The 22,082-nt window shown below is 39.9% G+C and overlaps 1 protein-coding gene across 2 annotated transcripts in view; it reads left to right on the forward strand.

Annotated features, from left to right (window-relative positions):
- CHSY3 (chondroitin sulfate synthase 3) overlaps positions 1-21,341 on the forward strand; it is a 264,799-nt gene extending 243,458 nt beyond the window's left edge. For both annotated transcript variants that reach the window (XM_073344875.1, XM_073344876.1), the window contains exon 3: positions 18,315-21,341. In XM_073344875.1, coding sequence (XP_073200976.1) covers positions 18,315-19,877 — 1,563 coding nt within the window. In that variant the 3' untranslated portion in view covers positions 19,878-21,341. The remainder of the gene's footprint in view (positions 1-18,314) is intronic.
- Positions 21,342-22,082: the final 741 nt, after the last annotated feature.

A 22,082-nucleotide genomic window follows, 5' to 3' on the forward strand; every position in this document is an offset into this window, starting at 1 on the left:
TTTTACCCTTACTGCTGTGCTGCTGCCTTCAGAGCTAGGCAGCTGGAAAGTGGTGTCTGCTGGCCAGGAGTCCCGCTCTGAAGGCAGAGCCGAGCAGTGCAGAAGTAAGGATGGCAAGGTAGAGTATTGCTGTTGTACCAATAAAATAAAGACCAGCAGGATCTTATTAAAGGGAAAAAGGCAAAATACCACATTTATTGTGAATACAGAAAGAATCATAGTAAGCAGTTAGTTATAGCTATAACATTCCATTCAATCTCACATTTATTCATGCATTCATTCATTCATTCATACAAACACACACACAGAGGTTCTGCAAGGTTGTTATCATAGTTACCAGCCTTAGAGTTGCTCATGCCAAGCCACTGGCCAGGTGCCCTGGACATGAGGAGGGAGCAGGGCCTTGTCAGATGCTCATCTGATGCTCCTGGAAGTTGGTTTGCAGAATCAGACCCCAAAGTTCTCACTTTCTAGAGTCCTTTTTATAGGAATTTCTTCCTATGCCAATCTATGGGAATTGCTTCATCATGCTGTTGCTGAATCAATCAGCAGATGGCACATTCCTGACGGCTCCGTGCTGCTAGACGTTACCTTGTTTCTTTGGTTCTCCCGTTCTTGAGGATGTTGGGTGGATTCCAGTCTGCCTTCCGGGGATCCTCTGGTTATTTCCACTTGATGCCTTCTTCAGCCGATGGACACTGGATTCTTAGGCTGGCACCTCCCTGATCATTCAGTTATTATCCACACCAAGCATCCGTCCACATACATCCTCTATCTCTATTTTAATCACAATTGTTAATACAACAAAAGGGCGGGGAGTCTCTGGGTGCTGTTTCTGTTGTTAGAGTATTGCTTTGCCCTGGTCTACACTAGGACTTTAGATCAAATTTAGCAGCGTTAAATCGATGTAAACCTGCACCGGTCCACACAATGAAGCCCTTTATTTCGACATAAAGGGCTCTTAAAATCGATTTCCTTACTCCACCCCTGACAAGTGGATTAGCGCTTAAATCGACGTTGCCGGCTTGAATTTGGGGTACTGTGGACACAATTCGATGGTATTGGCCTCCGGGAGCTATCCCAGAGTGCTCCATTATGACCGCTCTGGACAGCACTCTCAACTCAGATGCACTGGCCAGGTAGACAGGAAAAGAACCGCGAACTTTTGAATCTCGTTTCCTGTTTGGCCAGCGTGGCAAGCTGCAGGTGACCATGCAGAGCTCATCAGCACAGGTGACCATGATGGAGTCCCAGAATCGCAAAAGAGCTCCAGCATGGACCGAACGGGAGGTACGGGATCTGATCGCTGTTTGGGGAGAGGAATCCGTGCTATCAGAACTCCATTCCAGTTTTCGAAATGCCAAAACCGTTGTCAAAATCTCCCAGGTCATGAAGGACAGAGGCCATAACAGGGACCCGAAGCAGTGCCGCGTGAAACTGAAGGAGCTGAGGCAAGCCTACCAGAAAACCAGAGAGGCGAACGGCCGCTCCGGGTCAGAGCCCCAAACATGCCGCTTCTATGATGAGCTGCATGCCATTTTAGGGGGTTCAGCCACCACTACCCCAGCCGTGTTGTTTGACTCCTTCAATAGAGATGGAGGCAATACGGAAGCAGGTTTTGGGGATGAAGAAGATGATGAAGAGGAGGAGGTTGTAGATAGCTCACAGCAAGCAAGCAGAGAAACCAGTTTTCCCGACAGCCAGGAACTGTTTCTCACCCTGGACCTGGAGCCAGTACCCCCCGAACCCACCCAAGGCTGCCTCCTGGACCCAGCAGGCGGAGAAGGGACCTCTGGTGAGTGTACCTTTTAAAATACTATACATGGTTTAAAAGCAAGCATGTGAAAGGATTACTTTGCCCTGGCATTTGCGGTTCTCCTAGATGTAGTCCTAAAGCCTTTGCAAAAGGTTTCTGGGGAGGGCAGCCTTATTGCGTCCTTCATGGTAGGACACTTTACCACTCCAGGCCAGTAACACGTACTCGGGAATCATTGTAGAACAAAGCATTGCAGTGTATGTTTGCTAGCATTCAAACAACATCCGTTCTTTATCTCTCTGTGTTATCCTCAGGAGAGTGAGATATAATTCATGGTCACCTGGTTGAAATAGAGTGCTTTTCTTCAGGGGACACTCAGAGGAGCCCATTCCTGCTGGGCTGTTTGCCTGTGGCTAAACAAAAATGTTCCCCGCTGTTAGCCACAGGGAGGGGGAAAGGTTGAGGGGGTAGTCACGCGGTGGGAGGAGGCAAAATGCGACCTTGTAACGAAAGCACATGTGCTATGTATGTAATGTTAACAGCAAGGTTTACCCTGAAAGAGTGTAGCCACTGTTTTATAAAATGTGTCTTTTTAAATACCGCTGTCCCTTTTTTTTTCTCCACCAGCTGCATTCAATGATCACAGGATCTTCTCCTTCCCAGAGGCTAGTGAAGCTTAGAAAGAAAAAAAAACGCACTCGCGATGAAATGTTCTCCGAGCTCATGCTGTCCTCCCACACTGACAGAGCACAGACGAATGCGTGGAGGCAAATAATGTCAGAGTGCAGGAAAGCACAAAATGACCGGGAGGAGAGGTGGCGGGCTGAAGAGAGTAAGTGGCAGGCTGAAGAGAGTAAGTGGCGGGCTGAAGACAGGGCTGAAGCTCAAATGTGGCGGCAGCATGATGAGAGGAGGCAGGATTCAATGCTGAGGCTGCTGCAGGACCAAACCAGTATGCTCCAGTGTATAGTTGAGCTGCAGCAAAGGCAGCTGGAGCACAGACTGCCACTGCAGCCCCTCTGTAACCAACCGCCCTCCTCCCCAAGTTCCATAGCCTCCACACCCAGACGCCCAAGAACGTGGTGGGGGGGCCTCCAGCCAACCAGCCACTCCACCACAGAGGATTGCCCAAAAAAAAGAAGGCTGTCATTCAATAAATTTTAAAGTTGTAAACTTTTAAAGTGCTGTGTGGCATTTTCCTTCCCTCCTCCACCACCCCTCCTGGGCTACCTTGGTAGTCATCCCCCTGTTTGTGTGATGAATGAATAAAGAATGCATGAATGTGAAGCAACAATGACTTTATTGCCTCTGCAAGCGGTGATTGAAGGGAGGAGGGGCGGGTGGTTAGCTTACAGGGAAGTAGAGTGAACCAAGGGGCGGGGGGTTTCATCAAGGAGAAACAAACAGAACTTTCACAACGTAGCCTGGCCAGTCATGAAACTGGTTTTCAAAGTTTCTCTGATGCGTACCGCGCCCTCCTGTGCTCTTCTAACCACCCTGGTGTCTGGCTGCGTGTAACCAGCAGCCAGGCAATTTGCCTCAACCTCCCATCCCGCCATAAACGTCTCCCCCTTACTCTCACAGATATTGTGGAGCACACAGAAAGCAGTAATAACAGTGGGAATATTGGTTTCGCTGAGGTCTAAGCGAGTCAGTAAACTGCGCCAGCGCGCCTTTAAACGTCCAAATGCACATTCTACCACCATTCTGCACTTGCTCAGCCTGTAGTTGAACAGCTCCTGACTACTGTCCAGGCTGCCTGTGTACGGCTTCATGAGCCATGGCATTAAGGGGTAGGCTGGGTCCCCAAGGATACATATAGGCATTTCAACATCCCCAACAGTTATTTTCTGGTCTGGGAATAAAGTCCCTTCCTGCAGCTTTTGAAACAGACCAGAGTTCCTGAAGATGCGAGCATCATGCACTTTTTCCGGCCATCCCACGTTGATCTTGGTGAAACGTCCCTTGTGATCCACCAGAGCTTGCAGCACTATCGAAAAGTACCCCTTGCGGTTTATGTACTCGGCGGCTTGGTGCTCCGGTGCCAAGATAGGGATATGGGTTCCGTCTATAGCCCCACCACAGTTAGGGAATCCCATTGCAGCAAAGCCATCCACTATGACCTGCACATTTCCCAGGGTCACTACCCTTGATATCAGCAGATCTTTGATTGCGTGGGCTACTTGCATCACAGCAGCCCCCACAGTAGATTTGCCCACTCCAAATTGATTCCCAACTGACCGGTAGCTGTCTGGCGTTGCAAGCTTCCATAGGGCTATCGCCACTCACTTCTCAACTGTGAGGGCTGCTCTCATCTTGGTATTCATGCACCTTCAGTTCCATGAAAGTGCCCTTACGCATGCGAAAGTTTCGCAGCCACTGGGAATCATCCCAGACCTGCAACACTATGTGGTCCCACCAGTCTGTGCTTGTTTCCCGAGCCCAGAATCGGCGTTCCACAGCATGAACCTGCCCCATTAGCACCATGATGCATGCATTGGCAGGGCCCATGCTTTCAGAGAAATCTGTGTCCATGTCCTGATCACTCACGTGACCGCGCTGACGTCGCCTCCTCGCCCGGTATCGCTTTGCCAGGTTCCGGTGCTGCATATACTGCTGGATAATGCGTGTGGTGTTTAATGTGCTCCTAATTGCCAAAGTGAGCTGAGCGGCCTCCATGCTTGCCTTGGTATGGCGTCCGCACAGAAAAAAGGCGCGGAACGATTGTCTGCCGTTGCTCTGACGGAGGGAGGGGTGACTGACGACACGGCTTACAGGGTTGGCTTCAGGGAGCTAAAATCAACAAAGGGGGTGTCTTTACATCAAGGAGTATTTCAGGCAGGACTTCGCGGAGGGTTCCAATAAGAAATGGTGCACCTAAGTTATCGTTCTTATTGGAACAAGGAGGTTAGCCTGGCCTCTGATTGATACATGGCTAGATTTACCTCGCTGCACCTTCTCTGTGAGTGACTGCAGTGTGACCTAGAGGAATGAGTCCCCTAGACAGAGGAGGAGGCAAATGAGTACAAAACAAATCTGGTCTATTTCTTGTTTTGACCCACTCCATCTATCTTTTACATCTTTGGCTGGCAGCAGACGGTGCAGAAGGACTGCATGCCATCCACATCTCATGGCTGCTTGGCAGAAGATGGTACAGTACGACTGCTAGCCATCCTCATCTCTTGCCTGCCTGGCAGAAGATGGTACAGTACAACTGCTAGCAGTCCGTATCGCCTGCCCGCTCACCATAAGACGGTTCAATAGGACTGACTGCAGGACTAAAGAGAATGACCTGGTCAAGTCACTCCAAATTTAGTCCCTGCGCCCATGTCTGTCCAGGCGCTCCCAGCTGACGTGGCCAGGAGCACCTCGGACATGACAATGACGGCTACCAGTCGTACTGTACCGTCTGCTACCTCAAGGCAAGGGGTTGCTGCTACTGTGTAGCAATGCCGTACCGCGTCTGCCAGCACCCAGGAGTCATAGGATGATGGTTACCTGAGCGGGCTCCATGCTTGCCGTGGTATGGCGTCTGCACAGGTAACTCAGGAAAAAAGGCGCGAAACGATTGTCTGCCCTTGCTTTCACGGAGGGAGGGAGGGAACGGGGGCCTGACGATATGTACCCAGAACCACCCGCGACAATGTTTTAGCCCCATCAGGCATTGGGATCTCAACCCAGAATTCCAATGGGCAGCGGAGACTGCGGGAACTGTGGGATAGCTACCCACAGTGCAACGCTCCGGAAGTCGACTCTAGCCTCGGTACTGTGGAAGCACTCCGCCGAGTTAATGCACTTAATGCACTTAGAGCATTTTCTGTGGGGACACACACACTCGAATATATAAAACCGATTTCTAAAAAACCGACTTCTATAAATTCGACCTTATTCCGTAGTGTAGACATACCCTTTGAGTCTCTTTCTGTGTGAATTGCTTTGAGAACAGACTCTGTCTTAGAATGTACTAACGCAATTAGCAGCTTGCAAGTTTCACACATAGAGGGAGAGAAACAGTACCAAAAACCAAGAGACCTCTTAATTAGTAATACCCTGGAATTTAAACTTTGGGGAATCAAACTCATTTGTGATTTTAATACAGAACTTCTTTAATATAATCCAACATTGCCACCCTTACTTCTGCACTGCACCCTCAGTCAGCGGTCACCTCTCTCCGGCCGCCCAGCTCTGAAGGCGGAAGCGCAGAAGCAAGGGTGGTAATACTCTACCATGCCGCCCTTACTTCTGCTTTGCTTCTGGTGGGGCACTGCCTTCAGAGGTGGGTGCCTGGCCAACAGCCTCCGCTCTCCAGCCACCCAGCTCTGAAGGCAGTGCAGAAGTAAGGGTGGCAAACCGCAACCCCCTAAAATAACCTTGCGACCCCCCTGCAACTCTGTTTTGGGTCAGGACCCCCAATTTGAGAAACGGTGGTCTCCCCCATGAAATCTGTATAGTGTTGGGTAAAAACATCCAAAAGACAAGATTTCATGGTGAGAGACCAGATTTCATGGTTCCTCATGCATTTTTCATGGCCACGAATTTGGTAGGACCCTACTCATAATTCTTGGATGTGTGGCTTCTGTTGTGTTGACTCACTGTTTTTCAGATTCCTTCAGCATCTCCTCTTTTCATACTTTGATTTTTCATACTTCAGACATTGTAACCTAAAAACAGTAAATCAAGGGCATCGCCCCAAGTTCCTTTGTGGTGAAGATTGATGCAAAGAAACCATTTAGCTTCCTCTAAAATGCCCTAAAGGTTTCAATGACAGACTTTTACAATCTAAGTAAATGTGATTTAAAAGGGATGCTGTCTGCTTGAATCCTTATCAGTTTTAAAATATAAGTTAAAAGTATTCTCAGGAAGAACACCTATCCCTTAGTTCTTCCCACAATTTTTGGTCTTTTACAATTTTATTTGTCTGTTCAAATGCTTTTCTTTCCATTGCTGGGTGGAAGAACTACCCAACTGGGGTAACAGACTATTATACAGGGGAAATAGTCAAACTGACTTTACACAAAGTGCTGTCAAACACACGAAATAAAGTAAAAATATCTAAAAAAAAATTATTTCAAATAACTTTGCTATAGGTGGCTTAGACATTACTTGAAACAGATAAGTAAAACATTTCGGACAATGTGATTTTTTTTTAAACTGATAGTATCTTTCTAAAATCAGAATTCATAGTGCTGCTCCTCAGAAGAAGCTATAGCAACTCCACTTATATATAATTTAAGTAGGATCCCCTAGAGTTCAGTGATAGTGTAGAGATTCTTTGTGTCTTTTAGTTGGTTATGCAACTTTATATTTAATTTTTTCCACATAATTAGAGCATTCTATCAAGACTTTCTTTAAGGGGTGGGGCAGCCGTTTGTCAAAGTGTACTTGTGTAACTATATGCTAAAAGCTGTTTATCTTAAAAAAACGTACAGCTGATGAGCCGTAAAGGAGAGTCAAAGTGTATGATCCTATGTGTCTCAAAAGAAATCAAATTTTGGCTGTATTATAATTTATGGATCATATGGAAATACTGATAGATTTAGAGGGATTTTGCAGCCAATTCCATTTTTCCCAGAATAATCAATTATTTTAGAAGCAAACTGTCTTATTCCAGTGCTGTAATTATTTTTATTAATCTGATTTGCCATTATGAGTTATGAAAAATTTCAGATATGAAAATATTTTACATTTTTAAAATTTTCATTTATGCATATAACTGAGGGGGAAAGTCTCCATAGAAATGATCAGACAAAGAGAGGCAAAGTGCTGACTTAGATTTTCATTCTTGCCGAGCTATTGGTAGTCTACTAGTGGCTATTGGTTATGGACTTAGTGAAATGATGTGCTTCCATGCTTGGAAAGAGTGCATATCTTTCTTCATATGGTACATATTGGATAATTTTATGGGGACTGATGAACATCACTGTATAGTTTTAGACCTGGTGATATTCAGAAAAAAATGTTATTGCACCAAGCCGTTTGGTTAATTGAAAATGAAGGTGTGTCATTAGCTTTGATAGCTTAAGCAAGAGAATATGACTATTTCTGTTGACTCCTATAGTTTTTGCCAAATTCTGGAAAGTATGAAGAAGAAAGAAAAAAAAATCCCAACAACCCTGCATACCTCTAACCTGGCTTGTTTCCATGTGAAAAGAAAAAAAATGTGCAATTGTTATATGTCTGCCTCTACAATACTTATTCCTTTTCCCAGAAATAGACTGTATCAAGAACCTGACTGTCAAGTGTACTGTACCTCGTACATACACCTCCCTTTGTCCAAAATATCCCAGATTTGGTGACCTCCCAAGAAGCTTCAAGGGCTATGTTTGATAGGCTTTTTGGAGAGGACTTTATAGTATGCTTCCCACATGGTGAATGGGCAGAAGAAAGGAGTTTTTGTAGGTGGTTGGCTGGTTGAATTACTGTACCAATTGATTAATGCTGTTGGAATTTTACTGTATTACTGATGATATGGTAGCGTGCCTAGAGCCTTGGATAGGCATCTTTTTGTTATTTAACTCTAAATAAATAAATAAGTAAATTTGACAATAGCCTTAATAGGAGAGATTTCTTGACTATATATAGTTGACTGTATAAGCTTTTCAAAAACTTGTATGGCTTCTGGAAGCTATGATGATGCCATTTGTACTCATTTCATTTATTTTATTAGTATCAGGAGGAATTATACAGAAAATCCCCAGCAGCACTGAGTACAAAGTGGCATTAAAAGAGAAAATTTTCAGTTTCATGGTGTCTTTTTATCATCGTTATAATTCCGGAGCAGACTTTAATGCACCATCAAACAAGTACTGACTAAACAAATTTGTGTTTGAATAATTAATTGCACTGACATATAATACATCAGACCATTTCCTTTATACATACTATAATGATTAATATTTGGTTAATATTAAATGCAAAGAATTGCTTTTATTTAGATCCTCATCTTTTTTTCTTCTTTTAAGGTGGGTGTCCAACTAATTGCGCAGAGAAGGCTTATTAATAGTCCAGCTCAATTTAGGGCTGGTTTGTGGTCCTGGAGTCCAGTGATTTCATGTTCCAGTGGTATGAATCAGCAATAGTGGAAGGTGCCCTCAAATTTTTTTCCCTCTCACACTTGAATTATCACATCAATTACTACAAGTTAAGAGATTTATGACTGAACTCATTCAAGGATGAAACCTACTGAACGTGTAAGGTCACTACAGGCCACTACAAGATAGAAAACCTCTGTACTGCATCGCAATTTATTTACAACACAAAGACTTTGATTAGATTTTACTTTTCAACTGGAAGAACAAAATGTTTTAGAACCCTATACCTAGTACTACTATAGTATGCAAAGGCAAAACTCCCAATGTTTTAAATGGAGGATTGGGCTTGTAAAATAAAGTTTTAGAAAGGCTTTTCGTGTGGACTGATCATTATAATTCTTTTACCCATTATTGTATATTCTAGGGGTTGGTGTTTCCCTGTACCATATAACGAAGGTTCTCTCCCAGCTGTATAAAGATTTCCCATTAGGGCATATGAGAATACTGACTGCAGAAAGAATAATTTGTCTTTATTACATTGTAATAGCCAAACATATATAAAAAAAGAAAGAAATTATATGTTGATGCTGTTTGTTTATATTATGGTAACACCTAGGAATCCCAGTCAAGGATTGCGCAATGCTGTGTAATGTGACCATACAGTGAACAAAATTCCCGAGATGTAGTGGAGTATTTAAATCTTCTGATCAAGCTAATAATACTTTTACATTAAAAAATGAAGCATCTGTGCTGTACAGTTGGGGGGGTTGTTCTGGGGTTTGCAGTGGAAGCTCAGATTTTGGGGTCATTGCAATGAGCTAATGCATAGGCTGCGCATTTCTTGAATATGAAGAGAATATCTGAACTATAAAATGGGATATATTGTTAACCAAATTGGAATGTTATTCACATAACACTGAACTATTAAGTTTCAAATATATACCCAATACTGGAAATGTGAAATCAGATTTCATGCTATTAATTGACATTTGAATATATTTAAAGGACTCCAGCCTAGGCTCAGATAAAAATTTCATTAACCTCTTCCAATTGTTTCGATGATATCTTCAAAACTAATTTCACAATGGTTGCAGAGGCCATTTATTCATTTTTTAAAATGTTAAATTAAAAAATGACAAGCTAATTTATATTTTCCCTTTCTCTGTCTACTCCAGTCTTGAATGCAGCCCTTGCTGACAGTCCTATAACTCCCTCAACAGAGCCTATCAATGGTCTTGTAAGTTTCAGTTTACTACCTGCCCAGGACAGTAGAAATACATAGTGCCAAAACACAATCTGACCATCAGTTATGTTCTTGGCTTATTAACTTGAGTAGGGCCCATCTTAAGGTTTATTTAAGGCCTTAAAAATTGATAGAGTTGGGGGACGAGGAGCATATGGGTCTTTAAGGCCGTCATAATGAAACGTGTTGCACTTTGAGTACACGTTTTGATTATGTATTATAATGTAAGTGAAAAGGTGCAGTTTAAGGCATGTACCTCTATAACATAATGTGTTAAGAATTTATTTATGTATTTACTGACAAGTAAATATTTGATTTGATAACACTTGTAAAATACGTGCAAAACAGACATACATACCCTGTAAGGTAATAGGAAAATAGATGTTCTCTTCTCTCTCCTCAAATTTAAGGAAAAAGTTATTTTTCTCAATTATACATTTTAAAACTTGTTTACTACAAGACAGCTATTCATTTTTCTTTTTCTAACTGGTATATAAAATCACCTTTTTTGAAAAAAAATTGTGGTTAGGTTTTGCACATGTATTTTTAATAAGTTATAGTCAGGGTATTTTTCTCCTTTTTTAAGAAATTAAGAACCAGTGGGGAAATTTTTGCTTCACACTTTCTATTTTAAAATTTAAGATATGTTAAGTCTATATGGTATTATATCTAACGTTTAAAGTAAGGGTTTATATTAAATAGTACTTGAGAATCCTTTTGATAGATTTTGAAATCTTTCAATGAGTTGACTGATAATGGTTTCAGATACTGAATAATAAAATTTATACAGTAACTCCCCACTTAACGTCCTCTAATGATTTGCTATAAAGAAATTTACCAAGAAAAAAAAAGGAAAGCAAAACAGCAATCTCTAGATGTGTTTTTTCGAGTTCAGAAAGTTCAGCAAGAGGAGCAGCCGGACAATCTACCCTCTTCCACTCTCTGACTCCACCACCTCAACCAAGCTTCATACTTAGCAATGATGATTGTAGTATTAAATTGTTTTTTTTAAATTGTTTAAAACTTATACCTGTATTAAATTGCTTGTTTAAAATGTATATAATGCCTTTTGTCTGGCAATAAAAAATTTCCCTGGAACCTAACCCCCCCATTTATATTAATTCTTATGGGGAAATTGGATTCACTTAACATCATTTTGCTTAAAGTCGCATTTTTCAGGAACATAACTACAACGTTAAGTGAGGAGTTACTGTACGTTTCAATGACTCATTTTATGAAGCTAAAAATGAAATTATTGAAATTTTGGTCTTACAATTTGGGAATAAATTGATTTTGTGCAAACTTGAACATATTAGAGGGCTGTATTGTGCAACCCTTACATAATAAGTAAAGTACCACTCAACATGAGTAAATTTATTCGCATGTGTCAGACCTTCAATAAGTCTTGATCAAGACCTGAATAACCTTTAGGAAATTTGAAAATTGTCTTTAAACATTCAAAGTATTCACACACACAACTAATTAGATATATAGGATTTTATGCAGCTTGAACTGTTATGAAATTGAATTGGATATGAAAAGAAAGTTTCCAGGAAACAGACTCCCAATCCACTAGATTCGTTTGTAAATAAATGTCACCTGCCAGCAAGCTTAGACAAGAAAAAGGCAGTTAATCAAAGTCATAGCCTTATCAGTTGATTTACATATAAGATTCTTTAAAAAGGCATGCAGACAAATAGAGAAATTCTTCAGCCTTTAACCCAAAAGAAATTTGATCTATAGTTGACTTCAAAAACAAATGAAAAGCAAGTGCAGTAAGAGGATTCTCTTGAATCTTCAAACTGAATTTCAACTAACATCTGCCACAAGTCTTCAGTTAGTGAAGAAGAAGACTCTTCATTCAAGGAAAACCCTCCAGACCAGGCATCTTTGAGGCAAAGCATCTTCAAAAGATGAGCAAGAGAACTTTCCTGAAGAAACACCACTCTCAGTTTCAGCAACCATGAAGTTGTGACAAGAACTTAGGAGAACCACTCCACTAGATCCTGTATGCACAAAGCATCCCCAAGGGGTTAGTTTTGCCTTTACCCACTCGTCAGATAAGTGTTCTGACCTGCAGGACATAAGAAACAGTATTATAATTTGCCTGTATTCTAACTGCAACCAGTTCCTTACGGGAATTTGGTAGGCCTAGAAAGAGCGACAGTAAGTCCCAGTTTTTAATCTGCAGTATATACTCCAAAAGTAAGCTTATAAAAATATTAAATGCATAGTTTGCATAAAGCTATTGACTTATTCAGTGTAATGTTTTCACTATCAAGCAATTTTATGTGACATGCAGATTCAACTTAAACTTTTTCCCTTTATATATTATCACTTTAATGGCTTTTAAATGCACTGTATATTGAACTAGATTGCCTTCACAGGAATTTACTAATTTACAAAATGAAACTTTTTGATATTTACAGAAATAAAATCTTTCCAATTCCTTTCTTCATGTGATTCCCCCCCCCCCCCCCCCCGCCCACCACCACGTTACATATTTGCTGATTTCTTTGGTATGTGTTTAGGTGAAGCATCTGCATAAAGGAGTTTACATAGAGTGCCACGGAGTCAATATCTTTTGTGCACTCTTCTACAATTGTGTTTCCAACACTATAGGGAGGCACTGGTTTGTTTGTTTATTTGTTTGTTTGTAATGAGCAGAAAACGGAACATGGAACGTCAAAAAAACCAGTGTCTTAATGGAGTAACAATATTTTATCGAACTTATCAGAACCTTTGATTGACAGTGGTTAGTCTCACAATGGCTGGGCTGATGTACATGCAAAGTCTTGACCAATATTAGAAAGGAAATGAAAAGATAATGTACCTAATGAATTTAAATCAAACTCACAAAAGCCAGGAAATTCAAAGAGCTAAGATCATTACTTAAAGTTCAGTTCTACTTTGAAAACTGATCCTGTAAAAATGGTATTGCAGAGTTTTATTATATTTCACATATACCCAGTTTACAAATCTTTACTGGTAAGCGAGGATCAGAAATTTGTCACCCTTACTCATAATACTTCTTGAATAGTTCCACTGACAACGAAACTACTCGTGGAATAATCTGGCCCACAATAATGATTTTTTTCCACTTTTGAGCCCTGCATGCTTAACAAGGGGTGAAACAATCAAGCTCTCTTCATCCTGGCCGTAACTTCATAAAGATTCTGCAGTTGTAAGTTATCTAACAATTCTGTTGAAGATGTGTAATACAGAATAGAATCCAGCTTTTTTTCCAGAGCTGCATTGACTCGGCAGTATATATTTTTGCCACTAGAGTAAGGAAATATGTTTCACAATACTCAGCGAGGGCAGATCTGCTGTGTAAGAGAATACCATTTTTACAGTCACTTTTACCATGTCCACAGCTGCACTACAATGTATATTGTTTCTGGGTATATTGACATAACAGAATGTACATGGTACAAAAAACCATGATCAGTAATCCTTACAGTAATTGAAATAATAGACTCAATTCACACTTCAGTTTGGTTGGCAAAGACACCTGCAACATTGTAGTGCATAATGCAGATGAGCTATACACAAATGTAACACTAATAGTAAAGCCATTGTTTTTACAGGTGTAAAATCAATTTTACGCTATGGATCAGACTATGGGAAGAAGCTATATGTAGTGATAACATAAAGAGCCACAATTTTCTCAGTTCAAAAGATTTCTGTGACTAGAGGGTCTCTGAGGGCATTATACACTTTCAGTGTGAATTGTTTTTTTAAAGAGCTTGAATATACAAGGAATACAGGGAATTTTGAATATACAAGGAATACAGAGCTGGGCTTGTAGTGATCTGATCTTATGTGATCAGATCACTACAAGCCCAGCTCTGTATTCCTTGTATATTCAAAATTCCCTTTGAAATCACTGGGAGCATTGGATGCTCAGGAATGCAGGATGAGACCCAATCTTTAACTATCTGGGGGAGGGGGAGGATAGGAATGAAAAAGTACCCCATTGTTCTAAGAAAGGCTGGTTGTTCCATAAGGCAGATAAAATGCTGTTGTTATAATAATATTATGGTACATTTAAAAAAAAAAAGTAGGGCTGTGGCAAGGATTAAGTTTCATTCCTGGACTTTTAACTGAAGGAAATAGTTTTATAAACAATGTTCAGAGAGAAATGGTCTTAATTTAAAAAGCACCATTTGCATTCAGTCTTTTAATACAAACTAGTTTGGTAATAAGAAAAGACGGATGGTTTGGGCATTTGCATTATATGTAATAAGGACTTTCATTTGTTATTATATCAGTAAATCACAAAGATTAAAATGAGTTTGAAGATTTGCAATGCAAATTACCTTATGCTTACATAACTATTGTATTGAAGCATACAGGGAAATATTGTCTTCACTGTTATTCAGCTCACCATGTTTTTTTCTACTGCTTGTAGCTCAGAGTTCCTTAGAGCACTATTGGATTGCCCACATCTCTTGCCAACTTCTAGTTTCAGCCGGCATGAAGAGATGCATTCAGAAATTCTTGCCAACTGTATTGCTAATTGTGCTGTAAGAATCATTCAAAAGGCAGCAATCTCTTCAGAAAAAATGAGTAAAGTCCTATGAAAAATTAACACATTGGACTTGCTCCTACAGAATTCAGTAGGATTCTCCTCATTCACGGACTTGAGTGGGATCAGGATCTGGACACACTGGGCCCAAACCTCAGATGGTATTATTTATTATAGCTCATTTACTTCATGTCACGAATCAGTGTCAATTAAAATCAATGGAGGATCTAGTCCATTGTATACTAAGATGCTAGTGTTTCGATGAATCATAGAAATCTGGGGCTGGAAGGGACCTCAAGAAGACATCTATTCCTTCCCACCATGCTGAGGTAGGAAAAAGTATACCTAGACCATCCCTGACCAGTGTTTGTCTAACCTGTTCTTAAAACCTCCCTTAAAACAGGGATTCCACAACCTCCCTAGATAACCTGTGTCAGGGCTTAAATATTCTTTTTCCTAATATCTAACCTAAATCTTCCTCGCTGCGAACTAAGCTGATAACTTCTTGTCCTACCCTTGGTGGACATGGAGAACAGTTGATCACCATCATCTTTATAATAAACTTTTACAGGTTTGAAGACTGTTATCATGTTGCCCCTCAGTTTATTCTCCTCTAAACTAAACAGGCCCAGTTCTTTCAACCTTTCCTCATAGGTCATGTTTTATAAACCTCTTATCATTTTTGTTGCTCTCCTCTGGACTCTCTCCAATTTGTCCACATCATTCTTAAAGTGTGGGGCCCAAAACTGGACACAGTACAGCTAAGGCCTCATCAGTGCCAAATAGAGGGGTGCAAAGTACCGCCGATGTCTTATATACGACAATCCTGTTAATGCATCTCAGAATGACATTTGACTTGTTTGGAACTGCATCACACTGTTGACTAATATTCAATTTATGATCCATTATTGCCCCCAAATCCTTTTCTGCAGTATTGCTGCCTAGCCAATTATTCCCCATTTTGTAGCTGTGCGTTTGATTTTGCCTTCCTAAGTGCAGTGCTTTGCACATGTCTTTATTGAAATTCATCTTGTTGATTTCAGACCAATTCTCCAATTTATCAAGGTCATGATGCATTCTAATCCTGTTCTCCAAAGGACATGAGAGTTTGCTGCAATGCACTAATAACTTGTACAGATCTATCAATCATAGCCCCAGGGACCCAGCTGGTACCTCTCCTCACCAGTCAAATGCTCCAGCCAGTAGGGGCAGAAGCAGCCAAAGCAGAACGTCTTCTGGGTATTCAGAGAACTTTCTATAGTTTTGATTGGATTGCCTCTGCCCTGTGCTGTTTGGCTGTTTGTTCTAACCCTTCTGCATTGCAGCTCTCTCCCCCTCCCTTTTCCTTACAGTTTCTTCACCTCAGCTTCACTACACACCTGCCCGTCTTGCCCCTTTTCCCCTGCCATGTCTCCTCACTCCCTCATACCCTCCCTTTTCTTTGTATTAATGTATCCCCTCTTAAGTGTACCCACCCAAATAATAATAATGGAACTAACATGCTGTTTGCTGCCATCACATTGTTCACTCTGCTTGTGTGTTCTACCCTTCTCCCCATCCTACTCATGTCTTCTCTGTTTAGACTGTAAGCTCTTCAGGGCAAGGACCATTTACTACTCTGCATTTCTACAGCACATAACACAATGGGTGCACACACTTGGTCAGCCCTTAGGCACTACCATAATAAACATTTTACATATTTTCAATAATAGCTACCTATTTTCAGGATTCTGAGCTTTTCAAGAATGCATGGAAAGATACAGAAAGGGTTGCTATACTAATTACAGCTGCCAGGGCTAGAAGCAGGTTTTGTAGTAGGTCCTTTACCACTACCATCACCTCCTACTTTTCACAAAAAAGCATTTTTCTCCACAAATTTAGCAGGATAACAATGAAGGATGAGATTGAAAATTTAAGGAAAAATTTAAGGATGATTGCACCATCTAAGGCTTTGTCTACACTGCAACTGAAACCCTGTGGCTGGCTCGTGCCAGCTGGCTCGTGCCAGCTAACTCGCTCTTGTCAGGCTTGGGCTAAGGGGCTGTTTAATTGTGATGTAGACATATGGGCTCAGGCTGAAGCCCAGGCTCTCGGACCCTGCAAGGTGATCTCAAATACAGAGGTGACTAACAATAATTGTTTTATTTATACAAGCAAATTCATTTACAGAAGAAGAAGAAAAAATAGCAATATGTTGAAATCATGTATGAAATTAATAACATCTTTTCTCAATATTATGATCTGTATTTTCTGCTGTAGGATCTTTTGCTAATCGGCCTATTACAGTTTGGCTTTCTTGGTTCTTAGCATAATAGGTTAATATTATCTATGAGTAGCAAAATATTTAAGGAGGATCCCCATTCGAGAGAGGTTTGTACAAAAGTGAATTAGTTAAACATTTTGAAGCTGGGATATTGTTTGTTCTGTTATCAGATGTCATCTTTGCTGATGTGTGCGGTGCATAGAAGACAGACTTCAATACAAACCTCAAGATCTAATTAGTGCTTCAGTTCACCAACAAGGCTCTGAACAGCATTTCCTATCTAATGAACACTTTCCCTTTTCTATATAATGTAATTACAGACCAGGCTGTTTCCCATTAATCAAATAAATGAAAACAGCCTGTTTTTTCTTTTCTGTTATATTATTGGGAACATGCTTCCCATTAAAGTCAGTGTTTGTTATCTCAGCAAAGGATGGTGTGACTTAAATGTATTTAAGAAGGGTTAATAATATTTTACTTTTTTTTATTGCTTCCCATTTAAGAGAGTACTAACACATTTTACAAACAATAATGAACATTCAGAACAGTTTATGAGGCAGGGAAAAAGAGGAAGAGAAAGATTGAATGACATGCTCAAGAGTGGGTCAGTAGCATAGGCAGGTATATGACCAAGATTTTCTAACTCCTGGTCCTGTGCTTTAACCACTAGTTACAATTACAATTAGTAATCTGAGAGAAGTGGGATGTTCTTACCTCAGAAATCAATAGTGAGTCACAGTAAATGATACTAGCATGACCGGTATAGTTTGATTGGGCAGGCTGCTATTTGCATCACTGCCAGAGCTCTGTATCCCAGTGATTATAATGCGGTCACTTAATCATATTCTGTGGAACAAAAACTAACAAGTTTGTTAAACTGAGGTTAATTTGATTAATCAGTGTTAAGAAGCTCTATCCATTTGGTTGTTGCAATAGGAATTATTAGCTATTTGGAGCTGCTCAGGTGTACCTTGACATAAATTCAAGTTTCTGTTGTTTAAAAAAAAAAAAGGCCTCAGTCACTTTAGCCTCTGTAATAACTGTGCAATAAGGATCTGTACAAATGATGATTTATATATTGATAGAGGCTTATGAGAGGAATTGAATGCTTTGCAAAATTCAACCTCTACGTCATCTGTGAGCCTAGTCCTGCCCCCGCCGAAGTCAATACAAGTTTTGACATTCTACTAAGAATCCCTGACATGATTTGCTACTGTGTGCATGAACTTAAAAACATGATATCCAGTTTTCCAGGTAGAATAAGTAACAATAAGCACAAGATGTCAATTTATTTATGAGACATTATTTGCCCATTGTAGGCACTACTGGAATTTAAATAGATAGTAAATCAAATATGCATAATTAATATTCAGTATTAACTTTAAAACTGTGATGTGAAAAGTAAACCACAGTAAGTTAGCAGGTATTCATTGGCTTGCATTTTTTAACATTTTTCCTACCTAACTGCATTTATTTTCTTCCCTCTCCAGATGCAGCAATTGTTCCATGAAAATTATGAACACAATCGGAAGGGTTACATCCAAGATCTTCACAACAGTAAAATACACACAGCTATAACACTTCATCCTAATAAAAGGCCAGCCTACCAATATAGACTCCACAATTACATACTGAGCCACAAAATTTCAGAACTACGCTATCGCACGATCCAGCTCCATAGAGAAAGTGCCCTGATGAGTAAGCTCAGTAACAGTGAAATAAATAAGGAAGATCAGCAGCTGGGAATGATGCCCTCTTTCAATCGCTTCCAGCCCCGTGAAAGGAATGAAGTCATTGAATGGGAATTCCTGACAGGTAAGCTCCTTTATGCTGTGGCTGAGAATCAACCACCCAGACAAAGCATTAATAGCATTCTGCGGGCAGCATTGGATGACACAGTGATGCAAGTAATGGAAATGATAAATGAGAACTCTAAATCTAGAGGAAGGCTTATTGATTTCAAGGAAATACAATATGGCTACCGTAGGGTTGATCCTATGCATGGAGTGGAGTACATCCTGGATTTACTGCTTTTGTACAAAAGACACAAAGGAAGAAAACTTACGGTTCCAGTGAGACGTCATGCTTACCTTCAGCAATTGTTTAGCAAGCCTTTTTTCAAAGAGGCAGAGGAACTGGATGTAAGAGGCTTTGTGGAGAATATTAACAGTGATATTCAGTCTTTCTCTTTTCTTTCAAATTCTTTAAAGATTTTTTCATCATTCCAAGACACCAAAGAAATAGGAGGACATAGTGACAAGAAAATACATATTCTTGTCCCTCTCACAGGAAGATATGACATTTTCTTAAGATTTATGGAGAATTTTGAAAAGACTTGTGTTATTCCCAGGCAGAATGTAAAGCTGGCAGTAATTCTGTTCAGTTCTGATTCTGGCCAAGATTCCAGCAAACACAGAGAGTTAATTAAAGAATATCATAATAAGTATCCGAAGGCAGATATGACCCTAATTTCTATGACAGGAGAGTTTTCCAGAGGTTTAGGTCTTGAAATGGCCTCATCTCAATTTGACAATGACACTTTGCTGCTATTCTGTGATGTTGACCTGATATTCACACCAGACTTTCTCCAACGATGCAGAGATAATACTATTCAAGGACAGCAGGTTTATTATCCCATTATCTTTAGTCAATATGATCCAAAAGTAATATATGGAGGCAGCCCTCCAGGCGACAGTAACTTTGTTTTCACAAAGAAAACTGGATTTTGGCGAGACTATGGATTTGGAATCACTTGTATTTACAAAAGTGATCTACTGAGTGCTGGTGGATTTGATACCTCAATTCAAGGCTGGGGACTTGAGGATGTAGATCTCTTTACTAAAGTAATAGCTTCTGGGCTGACGGCTTTTAGAAGTCAAGAAGTTGGAGTTGTACACATTTTTCATCCAGTTCAGTGTGACCCAAATTTAGACCCTAAACAATACAAAATGTGCTTGGGGTCCAAAGCAAGTACATTTGCTTCTACCATGCAGCTGGCTGAACTCTGGCTAGAAAAACATTTAGGTGTCAGGTACAATCGAACTCTCTCCTGACATTCCAGCTCATTCTGCCTTTTGGGGGGGAGTTTATATTGTTATTGTTGTTTTTATTTTACTGTCATATTCTTAAACTCCTCTTTGTCTTCCAAAGGGTGTATGTTGACCTCAAAAAAGATGAGACGGCTGTACACTATTTCCAATTCCTACTGAACTGATTAGATGTATTACTTTCCTATGCCCTCTATTCAAAATTGACCGAACTCAAGGATATCAAATGATCTCACGGAGCACATCCATCATGAGACACTGCATCAAACGAATGTTCTCTTTGGGCTTTAGGATGCAATATCAGTTTTTGTTGTATTTGTCAAACTTAATGTGATACATATATTTACTGGTGAAGGTACCACAAAAGTGCTTTATGCTTCCTCTGGGGAAGGAACTCTGTAACATAAACTTGAGTTTTATAATTTATACAAGGACTTATATATATATATAAACACTACTTTTCTTCATCTTAAGAATTTTTAAAGTAAATTAATAACTATGATTGTACCTTTATTTTTAAAAAAAAGAAAAACTGAGGAGTGTCTTTCCAAATGCAACTGGTACTGGCTACCGAGGTCCTTAAAAGTCTTATTGTAATAATGCGCTCCTCATTATTGTCTGCTCTGTGCGAATGAACTTTATTTTCTCAAGGGAATGTGATTTAATCAAATACTCGTGTACATTTTAGAAGCTTTGTGAAAAAATGTCCTTCATTTGCTGGCAAGAAGAAACTATGACAGAACATGATTATTTATAATAAAGTGTAGACATACAGTATTCTTTTTCAAAACATAGAATAAGTTGCTGTGTCTCTTTTTAAAATGAGTCTCTAATATATACATGATTTTCTTTTACGTTCCTTTAATAAAGCTGCACTTGATACAAAGGGTGACAAAAGGTTAATTAAAATTGCCTTTTTTTACATTTGTGCATTAATATTGGTATTCAGAAACCAACCATTGTAAAATTTCAAAAATTGTAAAAAAAAAATTATTTAAATATGAACATTTCTACTGCTGGTCAAAGTTCCTTGCCAGTATATTTATACTAGTGGAAGTTATAGGACTGTGTTAAGATTTATCTTTCTGGACAGCCTGAAATTGTCATATTATGGATCTGTGGAATACTTAAAATGAAACCAACATAAGAAACAATAAATATAAAGTCAATTTTTATACTTACGTTTTTTGTATAGGGAAAATATGTAATCATTTTAAACATACATGTTTTCTCTTCAGGTGGTGTTTTCTTGCACAGGTTTTCTTTTTTCCTTTTTGTTTTTGACACACATTTAGAATATTTTGCTCAGAGTCTTTGGTAACAACTCACAAAGTATACGAAACCATCAAATTTTAGCCAAGCTTGAGTTAATATGTTGGATGGATGTAATAACTAATGCAGTTGACTTCAGACTATATTGCAAGAAGAGCTGGGCAAATGATGCAAATAAAAATTCCTCAAGTATTTGTTCATATGTTTCTGCAAACTTGTTTTGACTATGTTCATCCCCTTTTGCATTCCCTTTCCAAGTGACTAATATTTATTGTACAGACATACAGGGAAATTTCCTAGAGGCCTGAAGACCTGTTGGCCACCCAAGACTCCTACAACAGTGGCAGATTAAGTACAGATCCCACAGATCCCTCCTGGATGGCAGAAGACTCAATAGAATTCAAATCTAGAAATTAATCCTTGCAAGGAAAAGGCATCACCAGTGAAGAAGAGTGGGGACAGAGGATTTGGGCCCAGGATTGGCCACAGTTGCCCTCTGATGTCTCTTGTGTTTCAATGTAATGTACTGTCATGGTAGGAGGCATGATCTTTGAGACACCCCAGAATTCATAGTACAGTAGTATGTTTAATTCAAAGTTCAAACACAAGAAGTAGCAATAGGCAAAGGGCAACACATACAGCAGCCCAGGCACTGAAACAGATGAGCTCATTTTAAAAAAATCACAACATGAAGTGATGGCAGTGGTACTTCCAACCCCCTTTATTTCAAGTGAGAAAAGACTATTACCATCACCCTTCATCTTTGTGAAGAAGGAGGTGGTGCTGGTGGAGGTGGGTAGATAGAGCATGAGTTACAATTACCCAGACCACCTTGGGGGACTCCTCTTCTCTCCTTTTCCTGCAGGCCAGTTCAATGCTGCTGACACAAATGTTTGGGGAAAGTAAATTTCATAGTTACATGTGAAAATATTTATGGAA

The sequence above is a fragment of the Lepidochelys kempii genome, chromosome 5 (assembly GCF_965140265.1).
Source record: "Lepidochelys kempii isolate rLepKem1 chromosome 5, rLepKem1.hap2, whole genome shotgun sequence".
Taxonomy (NCBI): Eukaryota; Metazoa; Chordata; order Testudines; family Cheloniidae; genus Lepidochelys; species Lepidochelys kempii.